At 55.8% G+C, this 17286-nt stretch overlaps 1 protein-coding gene across 1 annotated transcript in view; it reads left to right on the top strand.

Annotated features, from left to right (window-relative positions):
- The first annotated feature begins 685 nt into the window (after window positions 1-685).
- The window catches only part of AJAP1 (adherens junctions associated protein 1), a 128662-nt gene continuing 112061 nt past the window's right edge, over window positions 686-17286 (top strand). Inside the window, exon 1 of the mRNA XM_036089546.2 lies at window positions 686-1542. Coding sequence (XP_035945439.1) covers window positions 1514-1542 — 29 coding nt within the window. The 5' untranslated portion in view covers window positions 686-1513. The remainder of the gene's footprint in view (window positions 1543-17286) is intronic.

Here is a 17286-nt window from a genome sequence, read left to right as displayed (position 1 = left end):
ACGCTCAACCCCGGGGGCTGTGGGAGCCTGGACATTCAGGTCCGGGCTGGGTTGGGGCAGAAGGTGCTAAGCTCTGACCTGGGACGCCGGGGCTTCTTCCGCCAGGGCCCAAGGCTGGGGGCCGGGGAGGCGGGAAGAGAGGGACCCCTAGTAGCGGACCCTCCGGCTTCCCAGACTCTGGCCGCGCCTCTGGTGCAGCTCCGCCTGGAGGAAACTTTCTGCGCAGCCTCTCGCTCCGGGAGCCCCCCACCAGTGCTCCCTCGGGAACGCCCCCTCCCCAAATTAGCGCTCCAGGTCCACCGGGCGCACCCGTAAATGGGTCGGAACCTCGAACTGCTTCGCAGGCCATCCGGTTACCGTGGCAACACCATCCGGCGGCGCCCAGCGGTCCAATCCGAGCCCGCGGCCTCTCTCGAGCCTTTCCCAAGGTGGGGAGTGGGACGAGGCCGGGGATGGGGAAGGGGCGGCCGGGGACCCCGCCTGATGTGTCGCCTGGGCCGGGCACAGCCCCGCGCCGTGAGGCGGGGCACAGAGCGGCAGCCGGCGCCGGGCAGGGGGCTCGGGCTCCAGTTCGAGGGGCGGGGAAGGCGGGTGACGTGAGCCGGGCCGGGCGGGCGGAGTTGGGACCCGCTCGGGGAGGCGGGGGCGAGCGCTCGGAGAGGCAGACGCGCGGAGGAAGGCGGCCGAGCGGCGCGGGCGGCTCTGCGGCGGGCGCGGTGGGCGCGGGCGGCGGGGCCCCGGGATCCCCGCGCGCCTCCTCGGCGCGGCGCCGCCGCCGCGCGTCCCCACGCCCCGCGCTCCACGGCGCCCTCGCCCCGCGCGCCTCCCGCGCCCGCCTCCTGCCGGCCTCCGGCGCCGCGGCCGTCTGCAGAGCGAGCGCTCAGACGGAGCCCCCGGCCAACTTGAGCGCTGCCGGCCGGCGGCGCACCCCCGGCGCAGCCCCCTGACCTGGCGGCGCGCGGAGGCGACCCGCGTCCTTCCGCGTCGCCGCCGCCCGCACCCCCGGACCGCGCCGCCCCCTCGGCGCGGGGCTCGGACCGGAGGCGAGAGCCGCGCCACGAGACACGCACCGTGCGCGGCGGCGCCGCCCGGCCTCCCTCCCCACCGCCCCGGAGGGCGAAGCCGCGTCTCCTCCGACTCTCCCCGCGCGGCCGCAGCGCCGGAGCGCGCCCCTCCCGGGCCGGCCGTGGGCGCCCCTGCCTCGCTGCCGCCTTCGCTGGCTCGCCCCCGGAGGGGCGACGAGCCCCGCGCCCCGGCCGGAGGATGTGCGCCCCCGCGGGCCGCCCCGCCTGAGCCATGCGCCCCAACGGCGGCGGCGCGCCGGCCGGCATGGAGCCCCGCGCGGCCGCGCTCTGACTCGCTCTGCGCCCCGCGGCCGGCGGGCGGCGGGCGGCGGGCGGCGGCGGACCGAGAGCCAGAGACCGGCGCCGCGGGACGGAAGCGAGCGGGCGCGGGCGCCGCGCAGATGGCCGGGGCGAGCAAGGTCTGAGGCTCCGCTCCCCGAAACGTGACCATGTGGATTCAACAGCTTTTAGGACTCAGGTGAGCGACCCGGCCAGCGCCGGGGTGCGTGTGGGTGCGTGGGTGCGTGGGTGCCGGGCTGGGCTGAAGCGGCGCTCTCCTCAACGTTGCAAATAAAGGGACCCCTCCCCGCTCCCCGCTAGCTGCCAGGAGGGGCCCCGGGAGCTCGGTCGGGGTGCCAGTCCGGAGCTCGGAGCTCCGCGGCCCCGCAGGGAGCGGCCGGCTCTCCCGGGCTGCGCGCCTCTGGGTCCGGCCAGCGGCGCCCGCCCCAGCTCCCCGTGCAGCCGGGCTGGCCGGGGCGAGCCCGCGGCTCCCGGCACCAGCAGCGCAGTGTCCTGGCCTGCCGCCCCGGCGCGCCTCCTCCCTGGGGCCCGGCGGGCCATGGACCCGGGGCGGGGGCCGGGGCTGCCGGAGAAAGCTAGAGCTCCCCGGCTCCCGGCTCCCGGCTCCCGGCTCCCGGCGAGAGCTTAGAAGGCGGAGTTGGAGGAAACCAAAATCAAACAGCCACTCCGCCCTCCCTTTCCCTTCCTCGGGGCCCCCAGGGCTGAGCAGGGGCCTCCCGGGCTCCCAGCTGCCGATCCAGCTGTTTGCCGGTGACCTCCGGGCCCGACGGGCGCGCACAGCTGGCGGGCAGCTGGGGCGGGAGACGCTGGGGCTCTGGGGGAGCGCGGGCGGGCACCCCCCACCTACCCACTCACGCAAACACCCGCGGGAGTGCCCCGGGGCTTGTCTGAGTCCGGACTCCAGGGCCAGCTGGAACCAGGGGGTCGAGCCCGGAACTCGGCGCCAGGGGTACACAGGAAGACCCTTTCCGGCAAACTTTGCCTGCTTGCTGTGGAGCTCGGGCTTTCAGCCCGTGCCTGGGGCGGCGTAAAGCTCAGCAGTGCATCGTTGTCTCCTTGGCGGGGCAGGCTGCCTCCAAACCGTCGCCCGCCTGCCAGGGGGCTTCGCGGAGCTGGTGCGTTTTTGGGTCCCGGGTTGCAACCGAAAGCAAGGAGGACATTGGCGGAGGCGGAGAAAGCGGTGCGGTTCTCGAGTTTGTCCACTGGGATGCACTGCGCTCCCATGCTGGGGAGGAGAAGGGCCGCTAGGTGCTGGAGCGGCCGCCTGAGCCGCCCCCACCGCCGCCCCATCAAAGCTGGGGGGAGTGAGCCGAAAGGAGACTCAAGTGCGCGTCCTGATTTTGAGAAATCAGAAGAGGACAGAGCGCGCCACGCGTTCTCTAGCTACCTTTGATTTATGAGACAATCCCCCATCCCCGGGGTAAAGACTGTTGAAAACATCTAGTGAAAATTGTCAAATGTTATCCGCCTTTTTCTGGAAAGCGGCATTCCTTCTCCTGGTGGCTGGGTCTTGTTTGCCAGTGTGGGCTTTAAAAGGTTAATGGTGAAGCGGATCCTGTTGGGTATCGGCGTGGCCTGAATCGATATAGTGTGTTTGGACTAGATAAGGTTTAGGCTCCCTGTTCTGGGACGCAGACAAAATGGAGCGAGGGCAGCCTTGCCTGGTGACCCCTCCAGGTGCCCTGCCACGGCGCCTCTCAAGGCTCAGCCAGCCCTGGAGGCCCTCTGGAAGGATCAGGAGGTCCCAGCCCTGGTTCTGGGAGCACCTTTGGCTCCCAGATGCTTCCCGAGCTACTGTCTGGCCGCTTGGTTCCTGACTGACTGCTGGCAAGTTACAGGTTTTTCTTTTTTTTATTACTAAGTTGCTAGATTGAAAGATTAGTACATTTTGATAAGGGGAAGAGAAGAGTAAATACCGTGGAAAGAAACCTCTCTGTTGGTTCAAAATTCACTAAAACAGTTCCTCTAAAGCATCCCCAAGTGAGATCTCCTTGGGATTTTGCTGTAGGAAATAGTTCTGTTGGTGATTTTGAAGTTTGACCTTTTGCTTTTTTTTTTTTTTCTTCAGTGTTAGCACAAGAGATTTTCTGTGAGTGTGTCTCTAAGGACGAGCTGTCACCTATCTAGGAGGCTGACAGGAGAGAGATCTGTCATATCTGTGAGGGCCATCCCCTGGCCAGCACAGGTGTCTTGCCGGGAGGGTCTGTGTTGTTTTCCCATCACACCAGGCAAGGGTAACGGTAGCAAAGCCGGGACTGCTTGCTCCAGACCTGGAAACGCACTTCTTCCTTGAAGAAAGCCGGTCAGCTTTGCTTACAAGCCACACTCTGTGGCTCCCCGGGTGAGCCCTGCACATCCTGCTGCCTGGCTTCCAACCTGGTTTCTCGGACAGACACCGAACCTAGAGCCCGGGTCTGTGGAAGGCTGCTCTGAGCATCACCGGAGCGAGAAGCCCTCTGCTCAGGCTCCTGAGGCAAAAATCTGGGCTTGGTTTTTTGCTCCTGCGTTTGACCGGAGCTGTGCATGGAGCCCTTTTCTTCTCACGAGGCAGAAACAGACTGTCTTGTTTTCATGCCTTTTTGGTGGTAGTTGTACCAAAGCTCCAAGCACGGATAAAGGTATCTCTCGAAGGCAGCCCAGTAGCTTGACCAGCTGCGTTGGAGCTCAGACATAAACGAGCACCGCGCCCAGCTTGGAGGGGCGCTTACTCAGCACGCAGCAGGGAGTGTGGCTGCCTCGTTGTTTAAGTGGCCTCGGAGGCCGCAGCTTCGTCAGGGGCTGGGAGCGTGCAAGGCATTTGCTAGGTGTGCTCAGGCGAGCCAACGCCACGCTTCTTCCCAGGCCGTGCTCCTGGGGGTCGCTCTGTCTGTTCTCCCACCCACCAAGGCCCTGGCTGTGTGCGTCTGCTCGGGGGTGGGTGTGTAACAAAGTGCTGGGACTCTCTTCCTTCGCGGGTGCTTCGCAGTCCCCCGAGCTCGGGCCATGCGGTACCATGTTTGGGCCTCACCACGTGGGCCCAGGGGGTGGGCTGTCACCATCCCCGCCTCTAAAGTCCAGCAGCTGGGGCTGTGTGGAGGCTTTAAGAGGACGGACGGAGTCAGGCGCTCTGTCCACAGACATCGCCCTCCTGGTGAAGCCTGGCTTGTGCCCATTTCTGACGGCTGCTACCAAATTGATTGCAGCCGGAATCCATCGAGGGTCAGCGGCTGGGAAGCTCATCAGTGACAGTGATGCTGGAGTAAATGGCCGTTCTGAGAGGCAGCTCAAATCTTTCCACCGCTGGGGCATGGCCCCCTCCCCCTCAGGCCACGCCCACCCAGGGGATCCACTGTCCAAGCGGAGGAGGGGCTGGTGGGCTCCTCCTAAGTCGGTCCCTTCTGTTGATTTACTGTAATCACCTGCTTCCTTCTCTTCTGTGCATCCAAGCGGGCGGTAAGCAGGGAGCAGGGCAAGCCAGCTCACACGCAGAGACAGCTCCACGCCTCCCCGAGACGTCTGTCTCTGGAGGGGGACAGCCTGCTTCCCCACTGAGCCCTGCATCCTCTTAGCTGGGGTCGTTCAGGTGTCAGCGGCCGGGTGGCAGCCCAGCCAGCCTCGCCATCCCCCAGCCCACTGGCCTGGGCGCCATCAAGATGTCTGGCACAAGTGGGTCCGGCGTGCTTCCTGACGCATTTATCTCCCTGGGCTTCTTGTGGGAAAACTCCGCTGCCCAGCCATGTGGATAAAAGCTGCCCCTTAGGTCATGATGAAGTGGGTAAACAGCAAACCCCAACCCACCCATGACTGCCGGGCCTTCCAGAGCCCAGGGGCTCCTGTCTGGGGTTACATAAGAGTCATCTGCTTTCCATATGCGTGGTTGCCAAGTTTTCTTCAAAGGGCTACAAGTCAGTAGAGACCAAATTGATGTAAAGATTAGCTTGGAAAGCCAAATATATCCTTGATCTAGATTTTCATGTTTGAAGTCTGGCTCGAGAGGGTTTCTCCTGCCCGATGCCAGTCAGACACGAGGGGGAGGCAGGAGCCGGGGCTTGCTGGAGCTGGAGCAGACAAGCTGTGGGGCCCACTGACTCTCTTTCTCTAAGACCCCCTTCCAGGAATTCAAAGGAGTCGGTGAGTCATAAGGCCGCCGAGTGGGGAGTGGCACTTACGTAACTCAGATTAACTCTCAGTTAATAGAAAGTCAGAGGCTGCAGCGTCCCCATGTCAGAGCTTCGGGGGCCCTGGTGTGTGTGTGGGGGGCCCAGCTCCCCGAGTTCCTTATCCACGTCAGGGTTGGAGCAGAGCTGGTTGCCTGGGGGAGGCTTGGCTTCTCCAGCCCCCTCCCCTGGGGCAGGGCCCTGTACTCCAGCAATCAACGAGAAACAGTGGGATTATTTCTTCAATGCCAGGTCCCCGATGCCCCTTCCAGAAGAGGGTGCAGGATTCATTCCCTGCTGCTGCTGGGGGGGTGGGGGGCAGCTGCCTCATTGTCTCCCAGTAGCCTCTGGACAGGTCGAGTTAATAATTGGGATGCCTGGCAGGTGCGGAGAAGTGGCCGGGTGAGCTGTACAAGGGCCCTGGGGACAGTGAGAAGCCAGAAACCCAACATTCCTCGGTGGGTGTCTTCATCATTATGAGGATCTCCGACATGGCTGAAAGAGAGCCCAGAGCAGGGGCGGCATGTTGGGAGTCGTGTGCTGGCAGAGGCCAGGGTCCTGCTGCTGGACCAAGGGGACCTGGTGATGGCGGGGGAGGGGCTGGGGCTTGTATTTGCTTTTCCAACCCCTGCATGCGCTCTACAGAAGGGTGTCACTTTATTTCCTCATCCCCTCTGCTCCCCCCCCAAGAAGAGGTTGGTGGCAGCCATGCTGGGCCCATCTGTGCGTCAGCCTTCCCAGCCTGCCCTTCACTGTGCTCGTTCTGTCCACTCACTGGGACGCCTGCCATTTGTTGCACTTTCCTTTGGGTGGCCAGCCAAGGAGGGCTGGCGTGGCAGGGCCCACTGCCGCTCTGCCCTCTCCCACCGTTTGCAGCCCCATGTGGGCAGTTGCCTGGGCTGTGTCGCTCGCCTGCCCTCCCCGTGCGTGACCTCAGGGGCTTCTGGAACGGGGCCGCATCAGGACCTTGTAGCTGGCAGTGGAGACCCAGGGGATGTGTCCACCGGAAACCTGTGTTCAGGCTTCCTCTTTGACCCCAAAGAGGAGCCCTGGTCTCTGGACTGTGGGCTCATGAGGGCAGGGACTGAGTCTCATTCTTCATCAGCTCTTGAGAAGAGTGTGTGGTGCAGTCAATGCTCAGGAGATGTGTGTGCATGAGTAGATGTGTCTGCCTGGCCCAGAGCCCTGGCTTCGTCAAGTCTTGCCCTGTGGTTACTCGTCCTTAACTCCACACTGAGGCTTAATTCCCCACCGGGGCCCACCCTATGTTTAGGCCCTGTCCTGCTCCAAGTAGATATACCACTTCTTCCACCCGACTGCTGGTGATCACGGTTCCACCATTAGAGATTCTTTCCTTTGCTGTGAGATTTAGTTCCAACTGGAATGCAGACGTGTTTAGGAAAAACAATCCTGTTGAACTCTTTCAGTCATTCTCCTGAATGCTAATAGTAGTGAAAGTATCTGAGTTTTAAGTGTCTTGGAGGAAGGATGGGTATGGATGGGAAGAGCACGTGAAGGCAGGGGCACAGGTGTGGTCATGGGATTGAGGGGAAAAGGTACCATCAAGGGAGGACAGGGAGATGTGGGGTGAGGGTGGCTTGGGGCCAGATGCAAACTATTGGCTTTACAGTTGGACTGAGTTCTCCCTTCCCTTTGGCTTTCCCGGGCACTGGGACAGTTCCTACACCTACCCGGGACTAGGAAAAGGTTAACTCGAGGCACAGCCAGTTCGTTTGCAAGAGAAAGTTCTGGTCAGTATGCGAGCGCACAGGTGGGCAGGTAGGTAGATGCTGAGGACAGGCAGACACCCTCTGGCACCTTTGCTCCTGTCCCAGGTGTGAGCTACAGAATTTGCACGGTAGTCAGATAAAACACATCTCCTCTTTATACACGTTGAGGTTTAACTGACCTACAACATTATATTAGCTTCAGGGGTACAGCATAACGATTTGCAAGATGATCGCCACGGTAACATGTATTTAGCATCCATCCCTTCACACAGTTACAGAATTTTTGTGTGTGTGTGATAAGAACTTTTAAGATCTGCTCTCTTAGCAACTTTCAAGTATGCAAAACAGGCAGCAGGCTGGGGGTTGCTGGGATGGGGGGGTGGGGGGTTGGCAAAAGGGGTGAAGGAGGTCAAGAGGTAGACTTGCAGTTACAAAATAAGTAAGTCATGGGGGTGTCAGGTACAGCATGGCGATTCTAGTTAATCACACACGTCCGCTTTAAATGTCTATGCCACGTAGAGAATGCTCTGATCTCTGATTTCGTTCATTTCATCCACACCTTTAACTCACTGCTCAATTCTTGCATGCCTGGGGTTGGCTGACCCCGAGCAGATGCCATGCAGACCCAGAAATGAGTGGGTTTCTGCCCTTGAAGACCCTGCCGTCCAGTAATGGAGGGGGGGATATGTGTGGGGATAAAAATACTGTTATCAAGAGTGGAGACCAGCAGTGTCCAATCGAAATAACATGGGCCACATTTGGGGTGCTCAATAGCTTCATGGGGTTGCTGGTTGTCATATTGGACACTTTCCTGGGGAAACACAGAAGTGAGAAAAGTAAATGTTTCGGAGCCTACCACCCCCTCCTTCCCACCAATGTCGAGCTTGGCACCGTTGCTGGTTAGTATGAGCTCCGAGAAGGGCCAGGCTGGCCAGCACTCCTCCTCATTCAGCAGTGGACATTTGACATTTGCTGAGTGCCAGACCTATGCCTGGCCGTGCCAGTTGCAGAGGTGGAACATCGAGCCAGGTTTGGGGCAGCAGCTGCCTCCTTCAGGGGCCAGTTGTCTCAAGGCAGGAGATGGCTGGCCTGCAAGCAGGTTGTTCACACCTTCCGGAGCGGTTCCCACGCTGGGTTGTAATGAAGCACTTTGGGGGACTTGAGGAGGGAGGGACAGAGCCTGCTCAGTTATAGCAGAGGTGTCAGAGGCCGGGGGGACAGTCAGTGGAGGGGGAAGACCAGCACATGGAAGAACAAGACAGAAGCCAGGTCACCTTCCAGAAGGGAGAGCCGACCTCCTAGAGGGACGGTTCCAGGGTCCTGCCCCAATGTGCCCCAGAGCCAGCACCCTGGGACAGACCTCCCAGGGGCTCCTCTGGCAGCAGACATGCACCACATTTGACCTGAGGGCAGGGCTTTCATCCTGTCCCTGCACTCAGCACTTATCACCAACATGATGCTGAGCGTCTGTGTCACCCTGGGCCTCGTGGGAGGAGGAAAGATGGTAATTGCTAAGGTCTGATTCCAATGGAGACACTTAGGAATATTGTTCCAGACATAGGTGTGTGTGCCTGTGTGTACGAGTGTGTACGTGTGTGTGGTGGACACTTTGGGGACCAATGGGTATCAAAGCACCTATATTAGGAGCTCCAACTCCAGGTGAAGAGACCAGTTTTTAAAACAAAACTCCTCCTGCAGAAGGAGTGTTCACACGATTGAGAGTCTAAGAAAGGATGGAGCATGCCACATCCGAACCTGGCTGCTGACAAACAAACAAAAAACAAAAAAAAGTAACAAAATATTAGCACATAAAATTCAACAATATATACAAAGAAGCATATACCATGGCCAAGTGGGGTTTACTCCATGGATGCAGGGATGGTTCAATATTTGAAAATCAGTCATGGCAATCTATCAAATGAAAGGCTAAAGAAGAAATATCATAGGATCCTCTGCATTTGATAAATTCAACACCTATCCACGAGAAGGACTGCCAGAAAAGCAGAAATAGAGGGGCATTTCCTCAGCTTGATAAAGAACATATACAAAAGCCTACGACTACGTTCACGCTTAATGCTGAGAACTAGAAGCTTCTCCCCCTGAGATCAGGAACAAGCCAGGGATGACACAGGAAGAAAAAAGCAATAAAAGACATCCAGAAAGGAAGAAATAGAACTGTCCCTGTTTGCAGATGTTGTGATTGTCTACATAGAAAATCTCATGTACTCTATTAAAAAAAAAAAAAAAACAAAACTTCTAGAACTAATGAGTGAGTTCAGGGAGGTTGGAGGATACAAGATAAATGTATAAAAATGAATTCTATCTCCATCTATTAGTAATGAACACATGGACACTGAAATTTAAAAAATGCAGTGCCATTTTCAATCACCCCCAAAATGAAATATTTCAGTGTAAACCTAACAAATCGTGTTATGCTGATGACTCGCATGCTTGGAGGTATGTGGCGCTGGTGGAGGAGATGAAAGAAGGTCTACATGATGGAAAGCCGTACCATGTTCATGGATGGGAAGACTCAAGGAAGACGGTCACTTCTCAAACTGATATAGAAGCTTAACATGATTCTAGTCAACATCCCAGCAAAATATTTGCATGCATAGGTAAGGTTATTCTAAAATGCATATGTGAAGGTAAAGGGACTAGAAATACTAAAACAGTTTTGATAAAATAATAAAAGAATAATAAAATGAGAGGAATCAGTCTGATGATCAAACATTATGTAGCTGTCATATCGAGACTGTGTCACATTGATGGAAGGATAGATAGATCAACAAAACAGAGCAGAGAATCCGCATACAGACTCCCACAAATATGCCCAGCTGATTTTGGATAAAGGTGCTAATCCAGTGGAGGAAGGATAGCCTTTTCAACAAATTGTACTGGAACAATAAGACATTCATAGCCAAGAGCAAAGAAACAAACAAGAACCTCAATGTTAAATCTCATACCTAATACAAAATTAGCTTGAAATTGGTCACATAATTAAATGTAAAATGTAAAACTAGAAAGATTTTAGAAAAGAAAAAAAAAAAAAAACAAGTAGAAGGTATTCAAGTGGTGCGAACAGGCAGGGAGCTCTTTGACTTGCCACCCAAAGCACGATCCATAAAAGGAAGAAACTGATAAATTGGACCTCATCAAGATTTTATCATTTTTTTCTGTGAAAGACTCATCCAAGAGGGTAAAAAGACACTACAGAGTGGGAGAGAATATTTGCAAACCGCATACCTGACGAAGGACTAGTATCCAAAAAACAAACACCTCTCAAAACACAACCCAACTAGAAACAGGTGAAAACCATGAAGGGACATTTCACCAAAGAGGGTAGTCGGGTAGTCAGAAAGCACATGGAAGGATGTTCAGCATCGTTACTCATTAGAGAAATGCAGATTAAAACCACAACCATCACTACTCATCTATGAGAGCGGCGAAAATAAACAATGCTGACAACACTAAGTGCTGGCAAGGACGTGGAGAACCTGGGTCCCTCACACGCTGCTGTTGGGAAGGTAAAATGGGACCATGTAGTGGAGCTTTTCACTCCTGGGCATTTCTGCCAGAGAAATGCAGAACATGTTCACGCAACATGTGCACACATGTTTTATAGCAGCTTTATTTGTCATAGTCTCAAATTGGAAAGAACCCAGATGCCCTTCAGTGGGTGAATGGCCTAGCAAACCCTGGTACCTTCACACCATGGAATGAATGGTGCCCAGCAATAGCAATGAAAGGACCACTGCTACACCCAACAACCTGTATGAGTATCCGGAGAACAATGCTAAGCAAAAAAGACAGTCTGGAAGTGTGCTTATGACCGCTCCATAGCATGCTTCAAATGGTAAAATTACAGAAACGAACAGGGTGGTTGTTGCCAGGGGTGAGAGGGTGGGGAGCATGAGGGGAGATGATGTGGGTACGTCATGGCAGCACAAGGGCTCTTGGCGATGATGGGGATGCTTTCTATCTTGATCGCATCGATGCCAATATCCTGCTTATATCATTGTACCCTAATTTTGTAAGATGTTACTGCTGGGGGAACCAGGTGCAGGATCTCTCTGTGTTACATATTACAGGGCTTGTGAATCTACAATTAACAAAATAAAAATTTAATTAAAAAGTGGATATTCTCTACTTATCTGCCAAAGATTAGCATCTGATTGTTTGGGGTGTGTGTGTAAGTCTTAGGCACCGTGTATTGGGATTTAATGACAGTCGGGCACTGTGGAAGTAGGTAACGGGGTAAAAACATGACTTTATGGAATTTGTTACACTGTGGTTCTGCCACATTTTTTTTTAGAATGCAAAATACAGCAGCATATGAACGTACGGTGTTGCTAATGTTACCAGATCCATCATCAGTGACAGTAATAAATGACCTGGTGCATAATTATTGGATAAGAAGAGCTGTCCAGATCCTTATATAAATCAGGTCAGCTCTGAAAATAGAGCAGCCTTTTTGGGGACAGTCCCACTTTCCTACCCCGGCACATAGGGTGGCTTCAAGACCGTGCTTTGAGGATTTTAAGTCAAATGCAGAAACAGTTGGCTTCTTGTTTCTAAATCAGTAAGACATGAGCCTCAAGTTCGTGAAGGCAGGGCATTGGCTTGTGGCTTTGCTGTTTTCATTTCCTTTTGGTCTTTATGATAAAAGAGCTGCATGTGTGTGTGTGTGTGTGTACACGTGTGTGTATGTGTGTGTGCACGAGCATGCACATTCTATAAATGCTTGTTGAATGGAGTTGGTTACTGCAATGGGAAGCTCTACGTGGATTTGGCTGTGAGCTTCTAGACCCACTAATTCTGTCTTTCCGTCCTTTCAGGTCTGGCTGGGAGGTGCTGGGCCTGACCCTCTCGTAACCCAGGCTTTGTGCTAGGTGACCCAGCCAGTGTGCATCCTCTCAGTCCATCCTCAGGATCCTCATGATGACCCTGTGGAGTGGCTGTCATTGCTCTGATTTTGCAAAGGAGGAAACTGGAGCTCAGAGAGGTTAAGTGATCTGCCCAGTGTCACACAGCTCGTAGTGGGAGAGCTGAGATGTGGACCCAGGTTTCATGGACTCCCAGGTCCATTTGTGCTCTTCCCACTGCCCTTCATGGCTCCCGTGTTTTATATAAAATCTCCTTCTCACTCCTTTGGTTAAGTTGCACATTGCCCTTTTGGGAAAAACAAACAAACAAACAACAAAAAACAACAAAACCAGAAGGACCCATCTGCTGTGACGTGAGGCCAGTACTTTGAGGATCTCGTCCTTGAGTCCAGCTAATGCTGGAATCACAGGTTCTTCTGGCAACCAGAGTTGTAGGTGGAAGCTCTGTAGTCTCGAGCAGAGATTATTTTGTAGCAAAGAATTGATGAAATGTCATGAAGGGATGAAAACATGTCTGTGACACAGATACTGTTATTCAGTCTACTTAATAATTAAAAATAAATGTGTCACCAAATCCACGGAGGCCCCTCTTGAGAGCGCTTGTGAGATTACACCGCGGAAGTTAATGAATGAGCACATTGACGAGGCTGGGTTCGCGTGATACCAGTCTGGGTGGAAGGCTTGTGGACCGTGGGCACGCCCGTGTGTGTGTGTGTGTGTGCACGTGCTTACTTACTGGAGGATAATTTATAGTCCATGACATTCACCCATTTTAAGTGTAGGATCCAGTGATTTTTAGTAAATGTGCCGTGCGTGCAAACATTTTCGTCGCCCCCACTAAGATCCCTGATGCTGTTTACAGTTGACCCCATTTCTACCCTCAGACTCACGCGACCACTGATGTACCCTCGTCTCCATAGTCTTGCCATTCTGGGCACTCCGCGGAGGCGGGACCGTACACCATGCCATCGGTCTGGGTGGCTTTCTTCATTTGGCCTCACGTCCTTGAGGTCTCTCTAGGTCTCTGCGTTATTTCTGAGGGGCACTGCATTTTTGGACGTACCACAGTCGGTCTGTGGTTCACTGGTTGGGAGGCACTTGGCTTCTTTCGACTTGGCATTTCCTACAGGTAGCGCAGCTGCTTCCCCATGGCCTCCGTACCCGTAGACGGTCAGAGAAGCCCCTGGTGTTATGACGCTCGTGGGGATGCACGGGGCAGGGGTGCACGATTCCACCTCTGGTTTTGGATTGTCTCCTTCTCTTCGCTCTAAAGGAAAAGCTGACACACAAGCCGTTGTTTATTGGCTCATTTTTCACCTGATGAACACTGACTGAGTGTCAGCCATGTCTGGCCGTGGTGCTGCGTCATGGTGAGATACAGAGCAGTACAAAGCTTTCCGTTCTGCCTTGGTGCAAAGATACCGCGACAGGGGACGGTGGACTCATCAGAAGGGCTCTGGCTGACCTGGGCGTGGTCCCCAGGCAGGAGGGCCGTGCGTGGCCGGGGACTGGAGCAGAGGGGGCCGGCAGGTGGTCCTGCAGACACTCCCCCGGCCCCTGAGCCTTCTCCTGCTGCTGGGTGGCGTGGCCCACGGAGCCTCAGGGGGGCCGCCGTGCGTATCTCTGACCGGGGGCTTCCTTCCAGTGGACAATGGGACAGTGGTGCCAGGTTAGGGAACTCCACGCTCACTGAGCGCCTTATAGCCAAGGGCTTTAGAATGTCTTTTTAAATGAAAGAGACAGTGCCGAGTCCATGAGCACAGGGCAGTGCTCACAGGAAGCTTCCCTGGGGGAGAGGTTAAACCGAATGGAAGATGCCGTGTGCAGGTTCCAAGGTGGGGTTAGTTCTGGGGGGAGCCCGGAGCTTTGAAGAACCTGATTTGCTAAAAGGAAAAAATGAAGCAAGTATTTACCATTATGTGGGGAGACAACACATTTGCCAGTTATCCCTGAGCCTGCGTTTCGGGCTGGGGGCAAGAGGAGGGTGGGCTCCTGGCAGCCCTCCTGGGCTGGTCCCAAGCGCATGGACAAGAATCGTGGCCCAGCTGGCCCTACTGGGTCTTTGCTCCCAGGTGCCAACTTAGCAGCTGGGGTCGAGAGCAGGGGCTTCCCAGACCTGGTGAGCAGACCTCCCCTCCGGGGACCAGTGCTGATGGGGGGTTGCTTCCTTGAGCTCCGTGTTGAGGAGGGTTCTGAGTTCTCCTGAGACTTAGAAAAAGTGTCCTAGACCATTTGTCATACCTGCGCTGGGCACGGGATGGCTGTGCCAGAGAACTCGCCTCCTTCCCCGGGGGCACAGACGACAGGACTTGAGAGTGGTCGTGGGCTGAACACCTCACTGAGGCAGGTGTGTATTAGTGAGCACTCGGATCACAGCATGCCAGGCACGACCCTAACACGCATCTTAGCTCATCCCTACGACACTGCTGTGATGTAGGCATTTAATGATGTCCCGATCCCCGAGGAGGCTCAGAGAGGTTGAGTGATTTGTCCGAGTCACACAGCAAGGACATGGCAGAGCTGGGACTCACACCCAGGCAGCGGGGCTCCGGCGTCTGCGCATTACACCCTGCTCTTCCCGGGCTAGAAGACAATGCATGGGTGTTGGATGTATTTAAGGAGCGGGACGTCCACCAGGCCCAGGCAGGCAGCAAGGCGGGGGATGGGAGCCCAGCATGGGGGCCAGGGTCCTTCCGACCTGGCTCAGTGTGGAGCACGCACGGGTCCCAGAATACAGAGCTGAAAATGACACGTCCTGACCTTCAGGTGTCCTGCTAGGAAAGATGATGGTTGTGGAGTGCCCAGGCACCAACAGAGGTCTGTCCACGTGGTTGGGGGGCCAGGGCCCCCAAAGTCGGGCCTGCCTGGGGACCGGCTGGGTAGCCACAGAGGAAGGAGTGCAGCCCATCGGTTCTGCCCTACGGTTGGCCCTGGGAGATAAGGGGCGATTTTGGGGAGGGAGCAGCTCAGGTCCACACCTGCTTCGCTATTCCTAGAAAACATCTGGTGACACCCACTTAGCTCGCTGGGCTTGTGCTCGGACATCTCAATCACGTAGCTCACCTTTCACGAGGGTCCTGTCCCTGCCCTCCTGGACCTGTGATCAGAAGTAAACCTTCTGCTCTGGATTCCATCTCCCAAATTGTTGCAAAAAGCCATATTAGGCGAAGGTGAAGAAATTGCCGAGGGACAGCTGATAGGCTTCATTGACGCACGACTACTGTTTTTTAAAACGGACTTTTCTAAAACAGTCGGTTGCCAGGCAGGGGCATTCTATGTCTCATATTGCAGTGAACCTCCCGAAACCCCAAGGCCAGCCCTGTGACAAAGACCTCAGCCTCCAGACCCTCTGAAAACCGTGTTCTGGCACTTGGCAAGGGGCACATAATAATGAGGAGGGAAAGAGCCCACCTAGGAGTCCGCTTTCCCTCACTCCCCCCCATCCCCTCTGTTTTGCACAGAAAAAATGCAGGACTGTACCCAGATGCTGAAAAAAGCTGTACTTCCTGCCGAGGGACATGGTGGCTTTCAGAATGCAAGGATTCTTTAGGGAGCCAATTATGCAAGACAAGAGTAAGCATGTTTATTTTTATGACACCGCATTTCAAAATCCCAGAAAATGTTGATGGAATGGCCCCATTAAGCACCCGGGTCCCCCCCGAAGCTGTGGCATTACACCCTGCAGGTTTGCAGGGGGGCATTTGCAGGCTTGCGGTTAAAGCTCTGGGATGGACTAATTTACTGCCCGTTACTACCCCAGAGGTCTCTTTTAGCTCCCACAGACCCAGGTTCCTTCTTCCCTCAGCATTTTCCAGGCTAATTTGATTCTCTTCACAGAAGCCTGATGCTCAGAAACCCAGAGAGCCCCAAGCTTACTCCGATGGCATCTGCCCCTCAGGTTCTCCTGTCCAGGGCAGCAGGGGAGGTCAGGGCTATGGCCGGCGGTTCCTCAGGATTGCAGCCGAGGCTGGCTCTGGGCCTGGTAGGGCTGAGGAAGAGTCCCTTCTGATACCTCTGGTCAGCAGACAAAGATGGTGCGCCCACTGCCTGCAGGTGCCGTGCTGGGCCCACGTGGAGACAGGAGGACCCTATCCTGGCCCTGCAGGAACTTTTAAGGGGAGTGGGGGCAGAGGTGCAAATGAAATTTCAGGAGCCAAGAGGAAGAAGCATGTAGCTCTACCTGAAGCAAGTGGGAAGGCTTCCTGGAGGGGCTGACACTCGACCCCCATTAGGAAGGATGAGTGGAAGGAGGCTAGGTGGGCCCAAGAAGGAAGATGCATCCAGGCAGACGCAGCAGGGTGGCTTCTGTTTATCGAGTGCTTCTAGTGCTGTGCTTCACAGGGGCGTGGAGGCACCCAGCAGCTAAGTGACTTGCTGAAGACTTCCCGCGTCCTGGCTCCGGGGGAGCCCAGGTGCGAGGTGTGGGCGGAGCAGGTGCATTTGGATCAGTCTGCAGGTTTTGCACAGCTGAGGAGGGAGGCGCACGTGGAGCACCAGAGGGAGGAGCCTGGACAGGCCAGGAGGGCTAGAGTGTGGGGACCTTAAACGCTAAGCCCAGGACTAGGGCTTCTGTCTGCAGGCTGGGAGCCTCAGGAGGTCCTGGGGGGGGTTGCTGCCCCAATGCCCCGGTGTGTTCGGGGGGAAAGGGGAAAGACCCTGGGGAGTGAGGTGCAGAGGAGAGTGGCCACTGAGAGGCAGGGGAGCAAGCCGACTGCAGGAGCCTCCCCCCATAAGCAGAGCCCACTGCCCTGGCTGGTCAGTGGGGTCCTGTGCCAGCCACTGTGAAGGCCCAGGAGACCCCAGGTGGTGAGGGGCTCAGGCCAGGAAGACAGCCTGGCCACGTCCCTCAGTCAGAGATGTGGCTGCCCGGCAATCTTCTGGCCAGTTCTCACTCCAAATTACTCTTAGGAGAAGTGCTGGCTTGAGACCACACGGGGACAGTGCACAAGCCCCTCCAACCACCCCACCTCTCTTTCCGTCCGCTTTTCTGCATTTTTTTCCACCCTTAGAGACCCCTCCCACCCCTCCCCTTGGAGAAACCCATCCCCCACACAGGCTATGCTCAGCTCATCCTGCCCACCCTTGAAAGGCACGTTTACATTTCGAGAAAGGACCCCAAGATGCAAGGTGATCAAGCAACACCATCAAGTCAATGTGGAAGTTTCGAGTA

This window comes from Halichoerus grypus, chromosome 5, assembly GCF_964656455.1.
Source record: "Halichoerus grypus chromosome 5, mHalGry1.hap1.1, whole genome shotgun sequence".
Classification (NCBI taxonomy): Eukaryota; Metazoa; Chordata; class Mammalia; order Carnivora; family Phocidae; genus Halichoerus; species Halichoerus grypus.
The sequence above is the reverse complement of the archived record's forward strand: the minus strand, read 5'-3'. Positions and strand labels throughout refer to the sequence as shown.